Source organism: Eptesicus fuscus, chromosome 16, assembly GCF_027574615.1.
Source record: "Eptesicus fuscus isolate TK198812 chromosome 16, DD_ASM_mEF_20220401, whole genome shotgun sequence".
In the NCBI taxonomy this organism is placed as follows: domain Eukaryota; kingdom Metazoa; phylum Chordata; class Mammalia; order Chiroptera; family Vespertilionidae; genus Eptesicus; species Eptesicus fuscus.
Window position 1 is genome coordinate 50430669 of NC_072488.1, and position 27485 is coordinate 50458153.

Here is a 27485-nt window from a genome sequence, read left to right on the forward strand (position 1 = left end):
CATTGCTGTGCAACCATCAGCACCATCCATCTCTAGAAAATTTTCATCTTCCCCAACCGAAACTCTGTATTGAACTATTAACTCCCTGTTCCTCTCTCCACTCAGCCCCTGGTAACCTCAGTCTCCTCTCCATCTCTGTGAATTTGACTGCTCTAAGTATCTCATACAAGTGGAAACATATAGTATTTGTCTTTATGTGACTGGCTTATTTCACTTATCATAATGTCTTCAAGGTTTATCCATGTTTTAGATTGTATAAGATTCTCATTTATTTTTAAGGCTAAATATTTCATTGTTGGTACATATTGTATTTTGTTTATCCATTCATCCATTGTTGGGCATTTGGATTGATTCTACTTTTAGGCTATTGTGAATAATGCTGTGAGGAATGTGGGTGTACAAACAATTCTTTGAGATTATACTTTCAATACTTTGGAATATATACCCAGAAGTTGAATTGCTGGATCATATGGTAATTTTATGTTTAATTTTTTGAGGAACCACTGTACTGTTTTATATAATAACTGCACCATTTTACCTTCCCATCAATAGTGCACAAGATTCCAAATTCATCACATCCCTGCCAACCCTCTTTATTTATTTATATTTAATTTTTGTTTTTATACTAGCATCTTAATGTGTGTGAGATTGTATCTCATTGTGTCATTTAAAAAATTAATTACATTGTTCACAGTATTACAGATGTCCCCCATTTCTCCCCGCTTTGCTCCCCTCTACTCAGCCCCTGCCCCACCTCAGGGCTTCACCATATTATTGTCTCTGTCCGTGGGTTATGCATATATGCATATATGTTCTTTGGTAAATCTCTTCTCATCACCTCCTCTGCTATCTGTCAGTCTGTTCCAGGTGTCCATGCCTTTGGACCTGTTTTGTTCATCAGTTTATTTTGTTCATTAGATTCCACATATAAGTGAGATCCAGTTATTTGCATTTCCCTAATGATTAGTGATGCTGAACATCTTTTCATATGTTGATTAGCCATTGTGTATCTTCTTCAGAAAAATGTCTATTCAAGTCCTTTGCTTATTTTTTAATGAGGTTGATTATGTTTTAGTGTTGAATTTTAGGAGCTTCTCTGTATTCTGGACATTAACCCCTTGTCAGATATATGATTTGCAAATCTTTTCTACAATTCTGTGAATTATCTTTTTACTCTGTTGATTGTGTCTTGTGGTGCATAGTGTTTTTACAAATTTGATAGACTTATTTGTTTTCCTTTTGTTGCTTGTGCTCTTGGTGTCATATCTCAGACATCATTGCCAGATCCAATATCATGAAGTTTCCCCTCTATATAGCCTTGCAAGATTTTTATAGTTTAGCTCTTATATTAAGGCCTGTATGCATATCAAGTTAAATTTTGTACGTGGTATAAGATAATTGTCCCATTTCATTCTTTTGCCCATGGATATCCAGCTTTCCCAACATCATTTGTTGAAAGCACTGTCCTCTTCTATAGAATGGCCTTGACACTCTTGTTAAAAATAATTATACCATGTGCATGAGGGTTTGTTTCTCTATTCTGTTCCATTGGCTTACATGTTTGTCTTAATGCCCCAGTACTACACTGTTTTCATTATTGATGCTTAGTAGTAAGTCTATAAATCAAGGAAAGTGAGGCCCCATGATATGTTATTTTCTAAGATTGCTTTGGGTATTCAGGGTGCCTCGAGAATACATATAAACTTTAGGATGGATTTTTCTATTTTGGCAAAAAACACTATTGGGATTCTGAAAAGGATTACTTCGATTGCTTTGGATAATATTCACATCTTAAAATTAAGTATTGACATCTTGATAAAATTACGTCTTCATATATATATATATATATATATATATATATATATATATATATATTGTCTTTACACTTATTTGTGTGTTTATTTCAGCAACATTTTGTAGTTTTCGGTATACAAGTCTTTTGCCTCCTTGGTTAAGCTTATTCCTAAGTACTTTACTTTTTGATGTGATTACAAATGGGATTGCTTTCTTAATTTCTCTTTCAGGTAGTTTTTTGTTTGTGTATAGAAATGCAACTGATTTTTGTATGTTGATTTTATATAACTACAAAATTCATATATTCTGGTTGTTGTTTTGTAAGACCTTTAGGGTTTCTAAATCTAAGATCATGTCTGTAAACAAAGATCATTTTACTTCTTCCTTTCTGATATGGATGGCTTTTAGTTATTTCTCTTGCTTAATTTCTCTAGCTAAGACTTCCAGTGCTGTGTTGAATAGAAGTGACACCCTTGTCGTCTTCCTGATCTTAGAAGGAAAGCTTTAGCCTTTCACCAATTGAGTATGAAGCTAGCTCCAGGTTTTTAAAATTTTATTTAAAATGAAATAAAATTGAAAAACATGTTTGACAGTTTCTTTTAAAACTAGAAGTGGATTTATCAAAGGATCCAGTAATTTCATTCTTGGGCATTTAGCCCAGAGAAATGAAAACTTAACATTCACTCAAAAACCTATATACAAATATTTATACGAAGTTTATTTGTAATAGCCTAAAACTGCAATCATACAAATGTCCTTCATTTGGGTAAATGGTTCAATTAAGTTTGGTACATGTATGTAATAGAATACTTTCTAGCAATAAATAGATGAAGCAACTTTGGAAAATCTCAAGGAAAATATGCTGAGTGAAAAATATCTGTATTGGTGTCAATTCAACTGCATGATTCTATTGACATAACATTCTTTTAAAAAACAAAAGAAGTTACAGCAATGGAGAACAGATTAGTGAGTACTGTTCAGGGGTCATCTAGGGTTGATTACCATTAGGAATGGGGTGAGTGGTATAGAGTTAGTACAAGAGAACCTTGTGTTCTGTGTCTCAATTGTGGTAGAATTGACATGAAGTTACACAGGTGATATAATTTCCTATAACTTACACACATATACACATAGGTGCATGCATAACTGCTGAAATCTAAATAATCCCTATGGATTTTACCAATGTCAGTTTCCTCATTTTGTTATTGTAATAAGTTATGCAAGATGTTAACATCGGGTGAGGCTGGATTAATGGTGCATTGGACATCCCTACATAAATATCTTTGCAAGTTCCTACAAATACATAAATACTTCAAATGCAAAGTTAAAAATAGGAAAAACTGAATAAAATTAAACTGAGTTTCTCCATCATATGAGCCACATTTTAAATGTTCTATAGTCACATGTGACTAGGGGCCACTATTTTGGACAGTAAAGAATTATATATAGAACCTGTCCATCACTGCAAAAATTCTCTTGGATAGCACTGCTATAGACACTATGATGTCAAAAGGAGTTTTAGACTTTACTCCCAACCTACGCAGTAACATTAAAAGAAAATGCTACCTCTATTATGTAAGCTGAATTCAGGGTCTTCTCTTTTGAAGGGACTGGTTTTTACTCCACAGTTGTCACCCAAATACTAATAAGGACTGCTGCACCACCTGGCATGCAAACAGAAGAAAATTAGTGATTTTAATCTCCCATCCCACAAAATGATACAGCTATCTTTTCTAGCCCTTTCCTCTTTTCTGTTCATGATGTGGAGAAAGTGGGTCATGTCAGTGATTCTGTACTCAAAAAAATCTGGGCCTCAAAAATTCCTTAGCAGCATCTTGCATGGTGCTTAGAACCATGTACTAGATATTCAGGATTTTTGAGATTATTCAAATAATTTTCTTAATTCTGACTCATTAAGCAATGAGTGGGTACACCTGGCTTTAAAATACTGATGAACGTCTAGAATTTTTTATGTGGCAGTCAACAATCTTTTTTTGTGCTATTTTTCTATGTAATTATAATGTCTTCTGTTTTTATATTTACATTTTAGGGTTTTTAAAAATATTTGTATATATTGTGAGATGCTTACTATAATAAGTCTAGGTAACATCAATTACCATATATAATATGGACATTTTTTTGTGAAGAAAATTTTTAAGATGTACTCTCTTATCTTTTAAATATATATTAGAATATTATTACATCTTAATGACTTACTTTATAGCTGGGAGTTTTTACTTTTTGACACCCTTATCGCATTTCACCAACATCCCTCACCTCAGATTTCTATCAATCTTTTTCTCTGTGTCCAGGAACTCAGGTTTTCTTTTTTTGGGGGGTGGGTGGTCTGTTTGGTGGCTTTTTAAATTGTTTATTGGAGTGACACTGCTTAAGAAATTATATAGGTTTCATGCACAATTCTATAACATCATCTGTACACTGTATTGTATGTTCACCACCCCTGTATATTCTGGAAGAGTTTAAATAGCATTCTGATTATCCTCTTCTTAAAGGTTTAGTGAATTCCTATAATAAACCATCTGGATTTACTGTTTGTTTTTATTTTATTTTTTGTTTTGTTTGTTTTGTTTTGTTTTTGTGAGCTTTTCTGATAGCCTTATTTATTTCTTCCATGTAAACCAGAATCTAGATAATTTCAATATCCTTTCCCTGGTCAGTATTGGTAAATTATATATTCCTATAAAGTTATTTCATCCAGGTTTCAAATTTATTTACATGCATTTAAGAAAAGTACTTTTATGATATTTTTAATTTTCTACTTTCTGAAGTTATTTCACTTTTATCTTTTTTTTACATTTGAATATTTGTTTTAAGTATTTTTCCTAATTGCAATCTAAGTATATTTCCACATCAGTTGTGCTTTTGTTCTTTTGAGCTAGTTTTAGATTTATTTATTTTGTGTTTTATTATTTTCTAATAATTTATGCTTTTTTGTAATTTTATTAGTTTCTTCCTATTTCTTTTTTTATTTATTTTGAGATATTACTGAGTTCATTATCTCTTGCATGTTAATGTCTGTAGTTAAGGTGATTTGTTTTTCTCTGAGATCACTGCTTTAGCCATCCTCATAGGAATGAAATATATAGAGCAGAAGAAAATACTCGGTTGTGATTCAGGACAAAGAGGTTGCAGTCCTAAGTCTCTCTGAGTAGCATTCTCTCTGCAGTGTCATCTTGGGTATGTCAGTCACCTAGTTTTCATCCTTGTGTTTTAATTTCAGTAGAAAAGGGGGAAGTGTTTGATGTCCTCAAAACTTCTGTCTTGCTGTCCAGTTTTGTGACATACATGCTTATTACCAGCTTGTGACTCCAATAATTTGAATTGCGTCTACAACGTGAACTCTAAAGTTGGTTAATAACAATCTCCTAGTGAGTCTGTGAAGTGCAGCCTCTGGTGTAATCACAGAGGACATGCTTCTCATCGTTCTTCTGGCTACACCTGAGATGGGAGCCCGGGCCTCAAGCAAACTCAGTTCTCAATAAATTTTCTCCACTAACTTAGTACATTTTGTCAGAATCAATCAACTGTTGAAAGTTATCATGTAAGGTTTATGAAGAAGTTTCCCCCAAACCCTTGGAAGATCTTGCTGTAAACAAACACACGCAATGGTTAGTGATGAAAAATCAGGCAGAGTGCAGCTAGGTCTTTGGGACTGGGTTAAGATGAAGACAAAAAGTAACAACAAATGTGTCAAAGTAAAACTGTAAAATAAAGATATCTAAGGTCTGAAAGTTACACAGAAATATATAATAAGGAGAACATCACTAAACAGTGAGAGATTCTGCCTCTAACATTTTCTTTTTAAAAAATGTATTTTTATTGATTCCAGAGAGGAAGGGAGAGAGAGAGAGAGAGAAGAAACATCAATGATGAGAGAGAATCATTGATTGGCTGCCTCCTGCATGCCCCACACTGGGGATCAAGCCCACAACCTGAGTATGTGCCCTGACTGGGAATCACACCATGACCTCCTGGTTCATAGGTCGATCTCAACCACTGAGCCATGCCAGCTGGGCTAACATTCCCTTTAAAAGTGTAAAACCAAAATATGAAAAAGTTTCTTTAGAGATAATTTAAAAAATAGTGTTAGAGAATAGAAGCCAGATTATCACAGAATCTTTAACTCGTACATATTACATAAAGTTTACATATGAAATCCTTGCCTATATTTAAATATAAAAATAGCAAGTGAAAAAAGTCAGTGTCCTTTGTGGAAGAGTTAATGTTAACACAGCAAAATAAAATATCTTAAGTTTTAAATTTCTCTATGTGTGTGTTTAAGCTTTGACACGAACATAATATATTTTAATTTTAGCTACTAATGTAAAAAAATGCAGAACATAAATTAGAAGGGAAACTGAACAAAATGCCCTTCATTTACATTAATTTTCTGAAGCGATTTAAAATTTTCTATTTTATAAAATATTATGTAACAATCATTGCTCACTCTGAATAACCTTATGTGTTCAAAATAAATCACATCTAAGTTTTGTCCACATTTCATCACATTTCTATATGTATTAATTTAATTTTGTAGCCTTAAAAAATGCATTTAATTCAGCCAGTATGGTTCAGTGATTGACCTTAAACCTTCAAAAGGTCACGGGTTAGATTCTCAGTCAGGGCACATGCCTGGGTTGTGGGCTTGATCCTCAGTAGGGGGTTGCAGGAGGCAACTGACCAATGATGTTTCTATCTCATCGATTTTTTTATCTCTCTATCTCTCTCCCTTCCTCGCTCTCTAAAAAATCAATAAAAACATTAAATTTTAAAAAAGCCTTGATTCTCAGATGCATCTAAGGAGACCAGGCTAAGTAGCAATGCTAAAAGAAAAAAAGAAAAGATAAATATATTTAATCTATTATTTATATCTCAAGAAAAGAGATAAGTTATGTGCTATATTTTGTTTAAAGATTTCTGACGCAGCACAGCTTTCTTTTTCTTTATAGTAAATACTTAAAAGACGTGTAATATTAAACAGTGCACCTAATTGAAAACCTCATGTGAAAATATTGGGACAATGGTTTGGAAGCATAAAGACACCTACTGTCACGCATTGTTTTGTCTGTTCCCTCATAAATCAGTACCAGGAGCATGGACGCCAATGAGAGTAAGAGCCGAACCGAATTCTGAAATTCTGGCCGAACAGTTTCCCATTGTGTACAAGAGACAGTTGCTACTCAGAGTGCCAAAGTGGACTTAACAATATAATAATAGTGTAGGACATGGCATAAAAGACAATGCAAGGGCATTTATTTTAGCTAGTATCTCATTTAAATTTAGAATTTATTACTTGTGGCTTGTACGGACTGAGTTGAGTTCATGACTTTTAGTCTGCTTTTCTCCTTTCTAAAATGGGAATGATGATACTTACTAGGGTTGCAGTATAATGTAGTGCATACAACAGCACAGGCACATGGTAAGCATTTCAATATTAAATTGCCATTGCCTTGTGGTGATCACCCTTTTTAATGGAACACTGTCTAAACTATGTAAATTCATGTAAAGAATTAAATGTGAACATACACATCTAAATAGGGATAATATTTCCTAAAGATGAATGGAAGAAAAGTAGATTATTAATGTGGAAATTGAAATGAATCAAGAATACATTCTTCTAACATGACCAGAGACAAATACAAAAGCAGGGTCTTAGGCAAACAGTATGGTTGGTTTGTCTATTTCAGGTCATAAAATAGATTTTTAATTATGTTGTATATGTTGTTTCAGAGGCAAAGGCCCATTGAAAAATACATCCGATGTCATTAATGCTGCTAAGAAAATTGCCGAAGCAGGTTCTCGAATGGACAAATTAGCCCGTGCCGTGGCTGATCAGGTAATATGAGAGGGAAGAATCCTTGATTAGCACTTGGGTTCTGTTATGGCTTTGTCCACCCTACAAAATGCTGAAGAAGGAATTGTACAAAATCACTAACGTTTCATAAACTGGCCTCTAACTCTGCTGAGACTGAGCTATGGAGAAGGTGTGTTCAGTTCAGGAGGGACTCCTAAGGCCTATGAGCAGCTGAAATCTGGAGGTTCTCAAGTATGTGGTTCGTTGGGAGAGGAGAGCACTCACTACATAGGAGACATAACTCCCAGGGAGTCGTGGAGTATCCCAGCCACCCTCATTCAGAAATGCAGTCACGCTGAATAAGGGAGAGGACAAAGAAAGAAGTCTACATCTTGTCATAGAACACTGATCTCACTGTACTGATGCTCTTCATGATTCATAATAATTTGCGCTCTAGTACAAATGAGACTAATCCGCACAATCAAGAACCTCCAGATTTCTGCAGCATTTTCATCCAGACTCAGAGGCATCAGAGATAAACGAAATTCTCTTTTGTGCTTTCAGACCGAAAGAAGATACAGAGTAGAATGGCTCTTAATCTCACCTTTAATGTTTGAGTTGATTTCCTTTTCACATTTTTTCATTTTATCTGGCTAGAATTGGAACTCTAAAATCCTGTTGTAAATATGTCTTGGTGCAGTAATGTTCCATTTCCTGTAAGGGTACTTTAGACAATAGACTTTGCCAGATAAACTGATCCTGATTTCTTTAGTTACAATGGCTTACAGTTTGAACCATTTTAAAAGGAGAATGTCTTAAAATATAAGATTCTGAAATAGAAATACTATATAAACTATTATTTACATGGAGACATTATGAACATGAATTTGCTTACTAGACTACAACACAATGACGTTCACCAGAGACATGGAAAGATACAGGATCGCTTCCTCCTCCATAGTCCTCTATTATATTGGGGTTGAGGATTATAGTTTTCCTCCTCCAATCCTTAATATTAGGCTGTTCCTCAAAATACTCACAATCTTCAGTATCCTAGATTCTTAAATATTTTAAGAAAAATACATTAGTAAACTATTAAGATTATATTTAAAATAAGCTAATATGTTGTCTCATTTTATTGTCTCAATATAGTATCTCGGCTAATTCAAGGGAATGTTTTTGCTTGCTTTTGAATTTTAGAGAAACACTTAATAGTAAAGATAATTCATTAAGTATTATCATAATTTGAGACCTCCCTCAAATTTGTAGGGTTTGAGGACCAAACCATTATTCGATTGGTAATTTCAGGGCAATATCAACTGCCAGGCTTCCTGAAGTTTGAAGCATAATTTGAGCTTCTTTCTACAGAGTTCTATATGCATTCCAGAAAGTTCATATAAAAAAAGAGGAGAGACAATGAACTTACTTGAAAATGTGCATGCATGCATGCAAACAAATAAAAATGCACCAAGAAAGAATCCCATATCTCCCTGCTCCCTCACCACCCTTGCAAATGTTAAAGTGGGGAGGATGAGTAGAGCGAGCAGAGGTTGGTGGGTGCTTCTTAAAATAGTTTTATTTGGACAGACTTCTTCCTGGGAGTGAAAGTGAATGAAGTTTGGATGGCTTTTCCATTATATTCTGAATCTCAATGGCTAAATCTATTTCTCAATATGTTTAGGCTAATTGAGTTCAATATTTTTATTTTGATTCTTGGTTTTGATTTTGCATTTTTGCAACTTGAAGTATAGCCCAAAACAGTTTTGGTATCTGGAAAATGACACACAAACCCCAGGATTCTAGATGTCTTTTGATATTGTGACAAAGTATTTAAATGCTATTTAATGATAACTTTAAAAGAGACAGATGATGGTAAACATAACCCTCTGTTTGTGGCATTCTTACTGTCATTAGTGGTGAAGCAACTTGCAATTTTTCCCCTTGTTTTGTCTGAATTGGACATTTCTTTCTCAAATTCTCCTATTTCCATGAAGTAAGACTTATTTTTCTTGTTTCATCTTGCCTTTATTTGTGCTTTAAATGCTTCAGTTTAAATAACAGAATAGAACGAGAAGTACCGAGGAATAAATTGATTGCCTTTATTTTGCCTGAAAATATTTTTATGAAGATTTGAGATATGCACGCAATATAAACTTTTTACGGACTGTTGCATTTTTAATTACTGTTCCATTAGATAGAACTTTCAGTTTAATTTGCTGCAAGGTATTTGTATCAAAAGACTAGTCAGCCCTCTAGGGAGATATCATTTTGAAGTTAATTCCTTTCAGTAGATGGGTCTCTGGAGTAGGATAAATATTACAGAATTAAGTACTTTTAGAAAGCTAAAAAACAGTCTCTGTGGGTTTCTTTCTTGATAAATACAGTTAGTGGGAGGGGAGGGGAATGCTACAATGATAAGTGTTATATGTGAAAGAGACCCCTTTGTCATTTATTCAATAAGTGATTATGTCAAAACCACTGGCTTCACAGTACTAATGAAAATTATTTTCCTTGAGCTTTAAGGAAACAATTGGAGTGCTTTTTCTCATACTCTTAGTCTAATTAAGATACTTCACTGTGGCCTGTAGGTGTTTATTTCTTACAGTGTTTCATCAAGGATCTTGTGATTATATGTTTTTTACAAGTGCAAAATTGGGCCAGAACAATGGAATGGCCTGGAGAATCTCAAACTGAACTTTTGAAATAGAAATATATTTCAATGACTGGATAGCCATTAGAGCCTCTGAAATGCCTTAGGGAGCCATGTAAATGTCCATGGAAGTGTTCTTCTAAGCTCAGTGTATTTGATGGACATTTGCCTGTTTAAGTCGCACAGAGAATTCAAAATCCCTGGTCATAGTTGACTCTGGCAATTCCAGAGTCTGGGGTCTGTTGTTTCTCTTACAAGTGTTTCAATTGGTATCAACTTCATTCTCTTTCTCACATCTGTTTCTCTTACAGTGGTCATGATTCTTCTCAGTTTTTTGCTTAAAGGAAGTTTATCATGTTGCTAAAATTTTGATAAATACCAACATCCAAAAGGTGTAATAGTTTTTCTTTCGTGAATGGTGCATTTCTTAAAAAACTAAAGGAAACAAGTGATTTTCCCTTCCAACTAATTGAATTGAAACTCTGCCCTTTTCTATGGCAGTGAGATTGCCTCACAGAGTGATTTCCTTCTAGCATGTGTTGCTTTGGTTGTTTGTATTAAAATAACTTGAACATAGTAAACATTGAATGAGCCACTAGAAATAAAAATGGTAAAATATTTAGTTTCTTAACAGTTTTGAAGACAACTGATAAAATACCCAGAAACATGTTCAGAAGTCGCAATAAGACTTGCTGAAAGACCTTTACTATTCTCTTCGTAGAATTCTGTTAAAGTCAAACTAACTGTTCTAAACTATTGACTGTGGTATTCCTAACACGCTATAGAAAGAATTTAAGTGAAATGGATGTAATGAAAGTATATGACACCGAAACCTTTTCTTCTCACCACAGCTTTCATAATATACCAAGTGTTAGAAACTGAAGAGTACGTACTAACTGAGATCACTGTTTTAAATGTTTTATAGTGTCCTGATTCAGCATGTAAGCAGGATTTATTAGCCTACCTTCAGCGAATTGCCTTGTATTGCCATCAGCTTAATATCTGCAGCAAGGTGAAGGCGGAAGTGCAGAACCTGGGAGGAGAGCTCATTGTGTCAGGGGTAAGCTGGGACGTGGGCTTCACGTTTTAAGTTCCCACTGTTGTACTTCAAGGCAAGAACTCTTGGCAACAGTACTGCTAAAAAACACCAAACTGCAGTGATTCATAGGGAGGTAGTTTTAAAATAAATGTTATCACCATTATTCCAGACCTTACAATAACTCACAAAGAGCGATTTGATTTTCCAATTACCCCGTGTTTATACTAGCCTTGTAAAATCTCCATTATTCACAAGAAACTAATTTCATAGTCTGCAAACTCATTGCCAAGCTGTGACTATTATAATTATTTGGGGCTTTGGTATATTTACTCATTGTGAGTCTACATCCCTTTGTTAACCCAAGTAATTTTCATTCAGGAGCCAGCCTCTCTATGTGTGGATTGTGTTCACATGTTAGAGATGATAAAAACAATGGAAATTCATTCATCAGGTTCCAATGCATACTAGGTTTTCAGTAACCCTTAAAAGCCACAATGTTTGAATGTAATCCAGGTTGATGTGCTGTTGCCAAAAACTAACATAGTTTTCAAACACTAACAATTATATATATTTTTTACTTAATCACTCCAGTGTTTTCCTTCTCATGAAAATATAAGTATCTGGTTCATTTCATCAAATGCAAAGAAATAAGAAGATCAGTGAATAGAAGGATCATGATTTCTTGGCAAGATTTTCAAATGTATGTGTTGAGGTTCTTCATCTTGGCTTCTTCTCCCCCCTCACTCAGTCCCTCTCTTTTAACAAAAGTTGTCATCTATTGTTTTAAACTATTTGCAATTCTGAAGTGTGGCTCTACCACATTTAGTTCTTTTCCCAGTCAACCATGATGCTGCCTTTTGAAGTGTGGCATTACCAGGAACATAACCTATCAACGTAGGAAATGCCTTGCGAAAGTCACATTGGTTACAAAGCTCAATCCCCTCGCCCCAAACCATTTTAAAAAATTCATCAATTTGACCCTTTGATAAAAATATGTGGAAAAAAATCATTCTTGAATCCAAAGGTTTTATTTCCTATATTGCTTGAGTTGCAGAAAACATAGCTGGGAAAAGAGCTGATCTGGCTTGCATGGAGGTGCCATCTGGAAAGCCTGGTCCATGCAATCCCACCTAGAGCCCAATAAATTGGCTATTTTGTGCCTCTCTCCAAAGCATAGTAACCTCTTTGCATTTCCAAAATGATCCTGCTTCAACATTCTTCAACAACCAAGTGCAATCTGTCTTGCAATGTGTCCCTTTCTGCCAAGTTGGTAACTACCAAGATTCTCTCTGCCAAGAAGTAAGTGATCAAAACATTGCATCTCCCTTGCTTCCTTTCTTCTCTTCAGCCTCGATGGTATAGTTTCCCATACCATTCAGCTTTCATGTCCATCTGTATATAGTACCTGTGGAACTGAGTCCTTTTTGTTTAGCTTGCCTTGTGTGCTTTCATTTGTCACGTTCCAAATCTTATTATTTACATGGATGCACAAAGCATCTTTTGTGGATCGCAGACTCCACAGCTTCATCTGGACAATATTTTCCTGGCAGAGTTGCTCTCCATCATCCTCTCAGTACCCATTATTCATCACTGCCTCCAGAGCTTCATTTCCATTGTCTTTTTCTCATTGAGATGTAGTCCAAACCATCATTGGCTTTTATCACTTGCACTGTTGGCATTTGCAAAGGTGTTTGAGATTGAGAAGCCCATTTCCTTCTTTGAGTCTTATTGGCAAAGAACAGAAAACCTTGCATGGGAGAAGGCTTCTATTAGAGGAATGTTATACAACTTTATAATAATTCTGAGTCAAATGCATTATAAGGGTTTGCTATGTATTGCTTGGTTATGGGCCCACTCTTGGCCTCCTCATGATTTTTTTTTTCAAGCTTGATTGCTATTTGGTGCCATACCTGCATCCGTAGTCTGCTGTCTTTGCCACTTCTGCCTCCACCTTATTCTGCATCTCCTTCACTGATGGCAAATGGAGAAAAAAGTCAGTATGTTTATTTTGCAAAATAGCCACAAATGACTGCCTTCAAAGTTTTGAAAGCGTCAAGAATGTGACAAACTTTCAATGATTTTGCCAAGAAAGTGCATTCATGCTTTGGGCTCCATTTATTTTGTTGTTTGGCATGACAAAGTTGCTATATTTTAAGGAGAAGCAACTATCGTATAATGCATAATAAATAAAGAGAAATAGTTAAACTTTTCTTGCTTTTCCCCTATGTTTATGTACATGGCATCAAAGCTGTGGTTTCTTTTCTGAAATATATGAAAGCCCTCAGGAAGATATATTTGTTGGAAGTCAAACTTTCTCCTAAAACAGAAGAGATTTGGACAGATGATTTCCATTTTGCCAAGAAAATGATTTGACTTTTAAAACTCAGGGCCCCCTTTTTTTTTTAAGTCTTCTGCTGGCATGATGAACATATAAAATGTACATGTGCATAATAATATACCATGTTAGTATGTGATGTTTTATGTGATTCTGTGGAGACACTGGGAAAGGCCTCTTCTGTTGTATCTTCCTTTTGTGTGAGAAGTGGCTCTAGAAAATTCAATAGGTCATGGGTGGAAATGGGAGCAAATGCTCTTCCTGAGTCATGATGGGGAACTAAAGAAGTAAAGCAATTAGGATGTATGCTGGCATATGCTCATTCACACAACTGCTGTCTAAGAAGCACCATTAGTTTTCTGGCTGGCAACCAAGTTTTAAAAATCATTGGCTTAAACCAGTGGTCGGCAGACAGTGGCTTGCGAGCCACATGCAGCTCTTTGGCCCCTTGAGTGTGGCTCTTCCACAAAATACCACTGCCTGGGCGAGTCTATTTTGAAGAAGTGGGTTAGAAGAAGTTTAAGTTTAAAAAATTTGGCTCTCAAAAGAAATTTCATTCGTTGTACTGTTGATATTTGGCTCTGTTGACTAATGAGTTTGCCGACCACTGGCTTAAACCTTTCTCAACAGCCAAATGGTCCCATTCTTATTAAATCTCAAAGTAGGAGATGCATTTGGGAGCCAATTCAGTTCAACTGGGTTGCTAAGGGGTAACAGCAAAGTGGAAAAAAATAATTTAAAAATGAGTAGACTGATAGCCTTAGCTGGTTTGACTCAGTGGGTAGAGTGTGAACCCACAGACTGAAGGGTCCTAGGTTCAATTCCGGCCAAGGGCACATACCTTAGTTGAAGACTCAATCCCCAGCCCTGGTTGGGGCGTATGTGGGAGGCAACCAATCAATGTGCCTTTCTCACATCAATGTTTCTCTCTCTGTCTCTTCCCCTCCCTCCCACTCTCTCTAAAAACGTCAATGGAAAAATGTCCCCTGGTGAGGATTAACAACAATAAAAATAGTAGAGTGATAGAGATATTAAAGTGAACGCAGAGGACATAAAGGCCAGAAGAGGAAACAGTCTCATCTACCTAATAATAGACAAATATGCAAATTGACCATACCTCTGACACCCCACAAGCCACGCCCATCATCCAATCAGAGCGAGTATGCAAATTAACCCAACCAAGATGGCTTACAGCCACAGAGAGCAAGGTTTCCTAGGTAACATAGGAAGCCAAGCTTTCTGCCTGCCCTTGCCAGGCCTAAGCCTCCACTCAAGCTACAAAGTTTCAATTATAGAAGGTAAACAAATTCAAACAGAAATGGTGGCAGAATGGAGCTTGAGAGATCAGGCCAGGGTTGCTCCCGGCAACAGAGGAAGCAAAGCTTTCCGCACACCCTGGCTGGGCCCACCCGCTTAAGGCTACAAAGTTTCAATTATAACCCCAACAGAAATGGCTGCCAGCCTCGGAGGGAGCCCCAGGCTTGGCTCTGCTCCAGGCTAGTTTCAATTGTAGAAGGAAAATAAATTCCAGATACCAGGGCCTCCACTTGGGTTGCCAGGGGGTGTGGCCAGCCTGCAAACCACCACAAGCCCCTCGCTCAGGCCACCCCACACCCCAAGGGAACCCCACCCTGATCAGGGACACCCTTCAGGGCAAACCATCTGGCCCCCACCCATGTACCAGGCCTCTATCCTATCTAATAAAAGAGTAATATGCAGATTGATCATCACTGCAACACACAATATAGCTGCCCCCATGTGGACAAAGATCCTGCCCCCATGAGGACACAAGATGGCCACCACAAGATGCCTGCAAGGGAGGGCAGTTGAGAAGGACCAGGCCTGCAAGGGAGGGCAGTTGGAGGTGATCAACCCTGCAGGAGAGGGCAGTTAGGAGTGACCAGACCTGCAGAGGAGGGAAGTTTGGGGCAAACAGGCTGGCAGCAGAGTGGTTAGGGGCAATCAGGAAGGCAGGCAGGCAAGCAGTTGGGAGTCAGCAGTCCTGGATTGTGAGAGGGATGTCCGACTGCCCGTTTAGGCCCGATCCCAGGGATCGGGCCTAAACGGGCAGTCGGACATCCCTTGAGGGGTTCCAGATTGGAGAGGGTACAGGCTGGGCTGAGGGACAACCCCCCCCCCTGTGCATGAATTTCGTGCACCGGGCCTCTAGTAGTTTATAAACTGGCTTTGTTTGCTTAGTTTGATGTTTGCTTATTAAGTCTCTTAATCCAGCTGACATGCATTTTGGGAAAAGAACTGTTAAAAGAAGAAGAAAAAGAGAGGGAAGGAAGGAGGGAAGTGGCATGAAAGAAGGAATAAGAGAAAACAAAGGAAAGAGAAACATAATCATAGTATATCATACATTTGTTTTGTGCTGGTAAGAGCTATTAAACATGACAGCATTATATTCACCATGGGAGAAAAGTTGAGCCAAAATGTTTCAAGTATGTAAATACATTTTGAATACAAATAAGTTCCAATGCCATGATATGGAAATTACCTGTATATTTGATTGTCATGTTTTTAATTAATTTTTGTTGACTAGGTTTCAGAGAATTTAATGGGTTCTTTTACATTTAAAAACAAAGAGGTACACAAAGTTCTGGAGAAATCAAACCCATTCTAAAACCTTCAATTATCTTTAGCTACCCAAGGATTTATACTTTATTCATTATTCTGAATAAATTAGAAACACTGATGTAGGATTTTAGAACACAGAATGCTGAACATCCATCAGCATTCTGATAAAACTGAAATATTCCACTTAAAAAAAAAAAGATTCAAATACAACAGGAGCCCTGTTATAACAACAAAGGCAGAACACAAGAGCAATATCCCTGATCTGGGCAGGAGTATGATCAGAGATGGAGGGACTTTAATATAACTTAGAGCTAACTCCACAAGAAAATACTAGAAATTTAATAAATTTCATTGCATAAAAATGTCCTTTTTTTCAAAAATATGTTTTTATTATTTAGAGAGGAAGGGGAAGGGTATATATATATGTGTGTGTATATATATGTATATGCATATGTACACACACACACACACATATGTGTGTGTGTGTGTGTATATATATATATATATATATATATATATATAGAGAGAGAGAGAGAGAGAGAGAGAGAGAGAGAGAGAGAAAAAGAGAAAGAAACATTGATTGGTTGCCTCCCATATGCACCCTGACCAGGGATTGAACCTGCAACCTGGGTATGTGCCCTGACCTGGAATCGAACCAACAGCAACCCTGCAGGGCATGGGATGAAGCTCAACCAACTGAGTCACACTGCCCAAGGCTGCGTATATATTTTTATAGTAACAAAATATAGAAACACAGTTTAGAGGTGAGGAATGTTAGTTTCCTAAGTCCTCAAGCTGATTGAATGGAGCCCTAATCTGTTCCTGAGGGACTAACTATCCTAATGTGCACTTTTGTTCTTTGCCTTTTAAATCTCTCCTTTCCAAATGTAAATCCATTTCAATTGAGTTATGGAGAGAGGTTTGACAAGGTGAGCAAGTGTAATTTGCGACATTGATAGGATTTGAATTGGTAAAGCGAAAATTGGAGAATAGGGGTTAATTACAGTCATTTGTACCACCTATATTTCATGTCATTTTTAAAAAAAATTAAACTCGGTTAAAATCAACATGAATAGTTACGGTAATAAATGAAAAACATTCAGAAAAATACAGAAACTGATAATATTTAAATCAATCTTCCCTAACATTGGCATGTAATCAAAGATAGATAGATATACACACATATATACACAAGAGATACACTTGATTTGACATTTACTCCATTACCCCTGAATAAGCAATAACCAAGAACAAATGGTTGACTACTATGACATGTCTAATCCAATACAATTCAGGGAAAAGAAAATGTGAGATTTAGTTGTATAATTTCATTATATATATATATATATATATATATATATATATATATATATATATATATATATATATATATATATATATATATATATATATGACTTGTAAAAATTGTGATTTGTTGAGATGAAAGTTGCATCCCATTTGAAAAGTTTCATTTTTCCTCAATAAAATGTGTATTTTGAATTGAGATGAAACAGTCATTTGAAATAAGCATTGTGCCTGATTATGTAGACCTGTACTTGAAGCAACTCTTTTTTGAGAATCTCCTTTTTATATCTTCTGATCATCTTTACTGATCAAAGTGTAGTAGAAATGGAAAAAAAAAATCTAAATTTCTAGCTATTTTAATTAGGGTTTGGAATGCATCTTTGTGCTCATTTTATCAGAGAGGTATGTGTTTAGGGGATTTACTGCCATTCCAAAGAATTTTATCCAGATCTTTCAGAGGGCAGGCCATTAAGTATTTAAGTATTTGATCTAGAAAGAGTAGGAGAGTCCAGATCCAAAGAGTAAGATAAAAACAAAGTTCAGATTACAAATGTGGATAGAGGGATAACCATAAGAAGACCAAATAGTTCCTTATCATTTGCAGAATGGCACAATTTTTGCTAATAAGATGGGTTGTTGTATAATTCAATCTTTCTCCCAAAAACCTACCCCCTAATCTGTTAAGATATGAAAAATATAACCATTTCTGATTCCTGCATCATTTCTTCCTTGGTTACATTCATATAAGTGTACATGTCTTTAATTTTTCTGTAGTCCAAATTATGCAAACCTTCAGAGAAAATAAGCCATAAGTAGTTTTTCCCTGCAAACTCATTGTCCCAGTATTATAAAAGTGACATTTAACAAACTCCCGGCATTATTTTTGGAAGAAAAGTCAAAACCTCTTCGGGTGTCAGTTATCATTGAAAACTTTTGTCTACTGCACCACACCTCTGTGGCTGTCTCCCCGAATAGTTCTGTGCAAGGGAGGATGGTATACTGCACCAAGACGTGGCTTTTCAGTTAAATACTCGATGACAGTAACCCTACACTTACCAATGTGATCCATTCTCTTCATTGAAAAACATCAGTTATTCATTGATGGAATTCAACCAGTTGGCTATCTTACTGAATTGTTTTATGCATAGAAAAATACTTTATATTCTAATGCTCTCATCCCAGAAAATAAGAAAACAGACTCTAACTAGGACATGAACCAAGCATATAACTCTCTTTGTCTTACCTGGAGGGAGAGATGAATTGACCTAACTTGGATCTACTCAGATTGATTGGATTGCATCACCTGAATTTATGGGCTGAGAAGTTTTTATTTTAGTTTGAGGGCATTATTACTTGTAAGAGTAGAAAGAGTTAGTGGCTTTAAGAAGACATTTTTGCATCAGATATTTCTGCCTCAGAAATGTCAATGCCATTACCTGTCATTCAGTCAATGAACTTTCATTCATTTGGGTTTTAGAAGTTTTATAAAGCTTTGAAAATCCTCTAGTTAAAAGAAGGCAGGCAAGTAATTTACATGTTAATTTATTAGCAATTAATGCCTTAGATTTCAGTTAATATTCTGCGAATTATGTGGCAGCCAATGAATGATAATATTTTTTTAAAACTTGAATAATAGACACATGAGAGATACCTTGCCTAATGAGGGACAAGGATATATATATATTTTTTAATATCTGTGAAACACTGGCAACCCTATTTAAGAAGTAATGGCTTATAACATTTTCTCATAAAATAATATTCTAATTTTTTAAAATATATTTTTATTGACGTCAAAGAGGAAGGGAGAGGGAGAGAGAAATAGAAACATCAATGATGAGAGAGAATTATTTATTGGCTACCTCTTGCATACCCCACACTGAGGATCAAGCCCGCAACCCAGGAATAAACCCTTGACCGGAATCGAACTCTGGACCCTTCAGTCCAAAGATTGATGCTGTATCCATGGAGCCAAACTGGCTAGGGCCATGATTCTAATTTTGAGATACTGTCTGAATGTGGCAATTGTCAGATTTTATTCAAAGATGTTCATTAATACGTTTTAAATAATGTCTGTAGTAATGTCATAGGAACTACCTTCCCCTCCCCCCTTTTTAACTAGTTTTGAATATGTGAGAGCTAATCCAGTATACATGTTCCCTTCAATTGAACCAATTATGGGAATCTAAGGTCTTGAGTGGATACCTTTATTTAGAAACAGTATCTGTAATTCAGTTCTTGCTTTCTGGTTTTCATGTATACATTTGAATTTGTCAGCTCTAGACAAGAAATACATTAACTTGAATTAGTTACATAAATCCATTGTGATTTTTTTCATTGTTGTTCCTACTTGGAGATTCCTCAAGAATTCCTGGACTGAAGGCAGTTGAAGAAAAAGAAAACATGTGAACAACTTGATATAAAAATAAAAGATGAACTTTAAAACCATAATCTAAATATTATCTGGGGATTTCATTATTGATTTTGCACAATTTTTCATTACCTCAGATAATGAAATATAAAAGAAATAAGGAGACCCCCCCCATGGCAAAGCAGAAACAGAATTTTTAAATTCTGTACTAGGTTTTATAAAATTTTGAGAATATTTTTCTAGAGGAAGATCAATGTTTTCATATGTTGTTCCTAATTTCTAATGAAAAACTAATCCTACTTTCTAATGACAAAACTAACAATTAGAATTTCAAAGAGTCGTATTTATTTATTGTTTATATAATTATATTTTCTGATTCACTGAATTCAGCATTTCTATTGCATTCCAACTACATAAAAGGCATAGTGCTAAATATTGGTTGGGTAAAAGCATTCAAAGACCTTTATCTCTAGTAGCAAATAATTTTCCGGAAAAAGATACATTATTTTTTCTGTTCATTGTGCTTTTATTAGATTGTGTAGTCTATTGTTTGTTGTTGTTTTTTAAGGGTTTTTTTTTTTTTTTAATAATCTTAGTGTTCAGTATTCTCAGCCACAAGAGCAGGGTGTTGATAGCTATCTCTGTGTATTCACTGTGTTTCTTGGTTTACTATATTCTGTAAGTAAAAATGTGTTTAACTTACTATCATTTGCATTTTGCTCCTACATATTATTTTGTCAAATGCTTTCTTCAGTTTAACTTAAATGATTTATGAAATATGGCTTTGATCACAGCCCTTTGAAAAGAAATATGTGCCATGCTATGGCCCATGTATCTTACAAATAGGAATGACTTCTGGATGGGCAATGTGGCATTTTCTTGGTTCAGATATCTTTTATGCTTCAGAACACATTGTCTTACTCAATTTTGAACAGTCATATTTCTTCTGGATAATAAATGTGTTTCAAATATTTTATACCAATCCTATTTTCTTGAAGACAAGCTTTCTTAACTTAGGCTTTCATCTTTTCTTACATTATTAATACTATATCTTATTTGATTGCTTTTCTCTGACTACCTTCATCTGTGCAGATGCCTTTCTGATAATGAACTTGACTTCCTGGAACTCTGGTTAGATGTTCTGTCAAATCTGCACAACTTGTCTCTTGACCCCTTTCATCCATTTCCTTTTGCAAATTTGTTTTGCAAATGACAGATAATAATATGCTGGAGAAGTTCCAGTCAGCAACATCTTCTAAGAACCATGTACTTTTTAAAACTAAGGGTCTCTAAGTGAGAGAGTATCATAAAACCAACTCAAAACATAATATTTTTATCTCAGAACTCCTGGTTCAGTTCTGTTGCTATCAAATTGGATTATCTCTTGTAATTTCTCTTCAATAACATTTTGATCAAATTGCATGCCACTGCTTGATTATGTCTTCCATGGTGAATTACTTCGTAAATACCTAGGCAGGTCATTCTTTCAGAGTATACACATTATTTGACCTGACTTTTCTCAATCCTTTTCACTAAGAAATAAAATAAAACAAAACACTTTGCTTTCAACAAACAAAAATGTAAAATCAACTCTACATCTCTCTGGTCAGAGTTAAGTTATACTCATGACTTCAGTAATGGGGTCTCTTGACTGAAATCTTGCAATTACTTCATATCTTGTCTTGAAGGGTGAACTAATCCATTCAGGTAATGCCATAAAAAGCATGCATCAAATCCACAATTGCAGTAGGACTTGGTTTTCATAAACAATGTCGAGAGGCTAGATACTAAGAATAGTTGGAAATGATCTGATCCCAGCATTGCATTCTTTGTCAAAAAAAGCTTTGTTATTTTAACTAATATAACTAAAGACATCACATTCAATCATACTAAAATGTCAGCACAGTTCACCACTCTGCATCCTTTTGATGCAGCCTAGTTTTGCATTGGGTTCCTGAAGTCAGGCTCCAGTTTCCAAATAAACAACAGATAATAAGAAATAATAGATTATAATCTAATTCCAGTTTGCTTTGTTTTAACATTTAAAAAGTGTTTAATTCCACTTTTTATTTTAATATCTTAACAAAGGGGGAAGGGTACCTTCTTTGTTAGATAGTAAAAATCTTAAGGTGTTTAATGGAAGAACAGGAAAGTGCATCATTACTCTTGAAATAATGAGCTTTACATTTTATATGAAAGGTGCTGTGATACAAATAAGTTTATAATAAATAATTATCATTTTGAAATTGAGAAATAATGATAATGGCAAAAAAATCAAATTTTTAAAACCAAATGGGTTCCTTATAAAGCATAAAAAAATAAGGGTAGGCCAACTAGTCAGTGATCCAATATGTAGAAATTGGAAGACAATAAGACTTTATAGGGCCATTAATTGGGAAATCTCATGCAACAAAAACTGTCAAATATGGAAGTTGAATTTAGACTTGGAATTAATAAAATGGAAATAGAATAAGGAAAATATAAACAGAGTATTATTGTTTCTCTAATAATATTAGTATACAAAAAGTCAAATAAATATAAGGAACATTTTTGTTCTCATAGCCAGATTTTTTTTTTCTTCTGTGCTATTGTCTTTAATTCTCTCAGGATATTCTTCAAATGTCATTAGCATTCATTCTGAAGTAAAAGGTGACAGTATTGTTGCCAAATCTGTAACTAGTTTGAATTTTGTAGCTTCTGTGTTTCAAAATACTCTCTAATTTGTCAATTTTGCTTAATTTTAAATTGTGATTACCAAATACACTTATCTATTCAGTGAGATAAGGATGACAGAACTAGAAATAGAACTATATTGACTTAAAACAGAAGGAAATAATTCCAAATTGGGAATTTTATCTGCATACAGAAACAGCCAACTAGGCATCACCCATTTATTATGCCATGAATTACAGCTGTTATTTTGAATCTTTATTTTTACTAAAATATTTTGTATGGCAAGAGAGATCTGGCTTCCATGTGGATGGTTCCTGGACCTACCTATTCTTCATTATCACCCCTTCCTTTTGTTTTATTGTAATAACCAATTAACAACTTTGAATAGTTCACATTTTAAACTTCTAAATCTTCATTTGCAAAAAACAAAACAAAAAAGCAAACACAAAAACCTTAGTTCTCTCCACATAATTTTCCATCTTAGCTGATTAAAAAAATAGTTTAGGTATAACTAGATGACTATAGCAGAACTGCATGTGACAAAAATGTTTTGTCACTTCATATCACTGAGTCACTTAAACTTGACCTCTCAGAGCAGCAGTGCAAGGGACCTTATGACTATAGAAATCTTGCTGTGTTTGATTTTTCTCCAGTTTTGAAGGTGGGCTCTAATGTCCCCCTTTAGATGTATGTGATATTCAGTATACATGGAAAATTTTAGTCAAGACTATTAGTAATATTTTATGTCAAAATTAACATCCTAAAGGTAGAAATAGGCATTGGTTATTGGCTTATCTTTGAAATTGTGCTTATCACACAATCCACCCATGGATGCAAAATTGAAGAATAAAAAGAGTTGCAGTTTTAGCAACAATGAATGCCTTAGTTCTTCATGATTCCAATAAAAGAGGTAAGTATCCCCTTAGTATCATTACTGGCTGGATGTGCAGAGGCCCGAGGGCTTGGTGAAGGTCACACAGCAGGGCAATGGAACTTTCAAGAAAGGCATCTGACACTCCCCATGTACCGTTCCAGGCTTTAAGAGCTTCAGCCCTTGCTTTCTCTCTTGGTGATCTTCGGTGCTTTAAATAGGGGACTCATCCCCTCTGAACCCACTACAGTTGTCCCTACAATGCCTGACAAGGCGGGGTGCTTCTTCATCCTCCTTCTCTCAGGTGGTCCATATACCTGTTCAAGAGAACCAATGAGGAATCCTAGTGGCCGGGCTGTTTAATATCACAGAGGCCCACCCATCTCTTTCAGCACCTAATTCCTTCATATGCCTCTTTCTCCCGATGACCCACTCCCTCTTCCACGTCCCTAATCCCTTCCCAATAGGGTACGTTTTATTTTTTTCTCTTGCTCTCTCTCTCATGCTCTCTTTTCTGTATCTCTCGGAAATCAGACAGGAGTTCAGAACACTTTCACTACCTTTTATGAGGTAGATTGTGATGTCATAGATGGGGGCAGGGCTAGTCAACTTTCTACCCACCTCCCAACCTGTGCTGAGGGAGCTCCGATCAGTGGAAGCAGTGATTCCTCCATGGTGAGTAACTTTGCTTTCTAATCTAATCTGTCTCATTGTAAACATTACTTTTGAAAGCAGGAAAATGGGGTTTTAAGGAGGTAAAGATGCGACCACTCAGGCCCTCTTTACTTACTGTTAACCAACATTGGAGAAAAGATCTCCTTATTTATTCTCTATATAGATGAAGGATTCTACACCACAGATACACTCTTCAACTGTGATCTAAACTTGAGAAATGAAACTGGTATTTTCATTCCTCTATTTCTGAGTCTTTCTTCCCATGGGGACTGAAAGCCATTGCTTATGAGGAATGAATTCATTCTGTAGCCCTTCAGTGAGCTTCTTTAAGGAAGACTAGTTAGATGAATACATTCTTCTTCATTTGAAAGATTTCTGGATCACAGAATAGCCTTTATTGATGTTTGCCCAGAGAATCAGTCTGCTCTTCCAAAATTGTGGGTTAAAACGGTGAAGAAACTGATGCATAAGAATTGCCAACAATTTTGGTGTTGATATAAACAAGTGAAAGTGTTTCTAATGCAAAGACTGAAAGATTTATTTTTTTTAAAAAGGCACCATTCTTGCAAGATGAAGGGTACAGCCACATTTCAAGGTGCCACAACCAGATTTGCTACCTTTTTGTTGTTGCATGCAATAATATTGATGCTGTTCGATGTGATTTCTTGGTAGTTATGGGCTTTGAAAAGCTGCTGTCCTTTGTTTCATTGGGTTTTCTGTTACTGATTATTTCTTTTATATGGCTAAGTATTTAGAAAGAAAAGATCAACTGGAGTGAGCATTTCCCTCCACCTTCCTTGTTCACTCCTGGGTACCTATTAAAACTGTCAAGATGTCAGCTTCTATATAAAAGGGCAAAGGAAGATAACAGAGGTGGTTAAATCTGTAAGGGATGTTTAGCATCAGGGTGGGTGGTTTTGAAAGGATTTGAACATCAAAACCTGAGGCCCTGTTAAAAGTATCCTCCTGTGGCTCAGGAGTATTATGAAATATTTTAAGAATGTATCACTTATTTTTTCAAAATATATATACATCCCCAGTTAATTGTCTAAGTATGGATACTGGTGTTGAAGAATTGGGGGCAGTCCTTTCTCATCAATAGCTTTTCTATTATGGGTAGATCTTCTCACCCCTCCTCCCCAACTTAGGCACTTTAACAGTTCAAAACCAATAGTCCAAAAACAGACTGGAGCTGATACTGCCCTTTTTGTTACCTGGGGTGGAGCAGTGTGGCGATTTCTGGTGTAATTTTCCCACCTAAGTTTTCTAACTTGATATGACTGCAATGGTGGTGATTTCAGGTACAATAAGGAAAAATAGAGCCAGGACTGGCCAATAGGAAGATTTGGGTGATAATCACCTGCAGTCAGCTTAGTATTGCAGTGTGGGTAACATCACATATGTTGGGTGATTCCTCTCAAGTTGGTGGCCTACCTCCCATTAAAAACACTAGACCCCTGAAACACCAGTATAAGCCAATTTTCAGTGCCAGAAAAAAATCTGATGTCTAATCATAGCTCAAGTTTTTAATGTCTTTTATCAACCCTCATACAGCTGCCAGGTAAGAAATGCTCATATTTTACAAACCCTTGGAATACAGTCATCTTTAAACTTCGTGAGTTAAGAACGGTTGTGTTGTGCGCTTGTGCCAATTTAGAGAGTATGTCATGGAATGCATTGTGTATGCACTTGTTTATCCTCATGTGCATGTGTCATTTATAGTGGTGTTCAGTGTTTTTTAAAATTCATTTTGTATGTATTTAAGTTACAATTTAAAAATACATACACATAATTTGTGCTCTAAATGAAACAGTGAAGTAGAACAGAAGTTGCATTAATTTGGGCTCTGAACACTGGTCCTATTTCTGTCACTGCCTAATTAGGTAACAACATAAATTACTTAAAGTCTTTTGGGCCCCCGTTTTCTCATCTGTAAAATGATGATAGATGATCTAATGGATATATCCTAAAGTATTTCTGCTCTAAAAATCTATGGTTTTATCATATTTTTGAAGAAATGGTTTATGGGGAAAAATTGTTGATGAGACTTGTGTTGTTTTTTTGTTTTGTTTTTATAAGTCCCACAATTAGTCAAACCAGAAAGAAATTTTTAGTCCAAACTATGTTTTTAAAATGTATCTTATATCTGATGTAGTATTATTTGGTTAATAATTTAAGTGGGTTATATACTTTTAAATGGACAATATTAAGCCAATGATAGCTAGCTATGTGTTGATTTAGAAAACTGATTTGTTTTTTAACTCTGATATTTAAAACAATCCTTGTCTACTAAGAAATAGATGGAGCTAGGTCTCTTTGAGGTTCTAACATTCAAAATTACTTATGCAATATTGCAAGAATTTCATGATGGTGTTGGGGAAGGGTTGATGAGTTGGGAATTGGTGGGTACTGAGCTACGTGTTATGGGGGATAAAAGCATGTATAGCCTGGTTTTCATTCTTGAGGAACATACAGCCTTCTTGAGAGTCTAGATACATGCCAAGTGTCAACTTGGAAGTGAACACAGTTAAGTGTCAAAGAACCAAGAAATATCCCAAATATCCCTATGGCTGGGGTGGGCTGGAGTGCACGGGGAAGGCTTTCTGAGAAGCTGAGGCTGTCAGCTAACTTTGAACAGAGTGGTTTAGATTTTTGTTGTCATAAAAAGGACAGCAGGGAAGCATTTCAGGTCAGCGAGACCACAGAATTGTAAATTTTACAAAGGATATCTTGTGTTTAGATTTGCCATGTATCAAAATCAAAGTCATTGCTCATAGTCCAGCCCCATATATGCCCCTTCCCCCTTAATCGTGTGCTGACTTTACAGTATGTGATATATCTGTTTAGAAAAGTTGAGGAGGCTGCAAGTGAGTGAATTGCAATGATTATCCTATATAATAAAGAGGTAATATGCCCTTGCACAAGATGGCCGCCACAAGATGGCTGGCAGGAGAGGGTAGTGTGTTTGATCAGGCCAGCAGGGGAGGGCAGTTGGGGTTGATCAGGCTGGCAGGTGAACAGTTAGGTGTTGATCAGGCTGGCAGGTGAACAGTTAGGTGTTGATCAGGCTGGCAGGCAGGTGAGTGGTTGAGAGCCAGCAGTCTCAGATTGTGAGGGGGATGTCCCAGATTGGAGAGGGTGCAGGCTGGGCTGAGGGACACTCCCTCACAGTGCAGGAATTTTGTGCACTAGGCTTCTAGTTAAGATATAATTAAGCAGCTATTTTCTCAGTTACAACAAAGTTCATATGATAACTCACAGTCACAAATGTGGAAAAGAAATTAATAAAAGGAAGGAACTAAGGACAGAAGGAAACTCCAGCTCTGAGACTTTCTGGTTTTCTGATGAAGTTGGATAGGGATTATAATTTACAGGTTTTG

At 35.8% G+C, this 27485-nt stretch overlaps 1 protein-coding gene across 7 annotated transcripts in view; it reads left to right on the top strand.

Moving 5' to 3' along the window:
* CTNNA2 (catenin alpha 2) overlaps positions 1 to 27485 on the top strand; it is a 982769-nt gene that overhangs the window by 933304 nt on the left and 21980 nt on the right. For 3 of the 7 annotated variants that reach the window (XM_054728044.1, XM_054728045.1, XM_008157457.3), the window contains 3 exons: positions 7546 to 7651; positions 11185 to 11319; positions 23965 to 24105. In XM_054728044.1, coding sequence (XP_054584019.1) covers positions 7546 to 7651; positions 11185 to 11319; positions 23965 to 24105 — 382 coding nt within the window. The remainder of the gene's footprint in view (positions 1 to 7545; positions 7652 to 11184; positions 11320 to 23964; positions 24106 to 27485) is intronic. The other 4 variants (XM_008157459.3, XM_054728046.1, XM_054728047.1 and 1 more) reach the window with 2 other exon arrangements.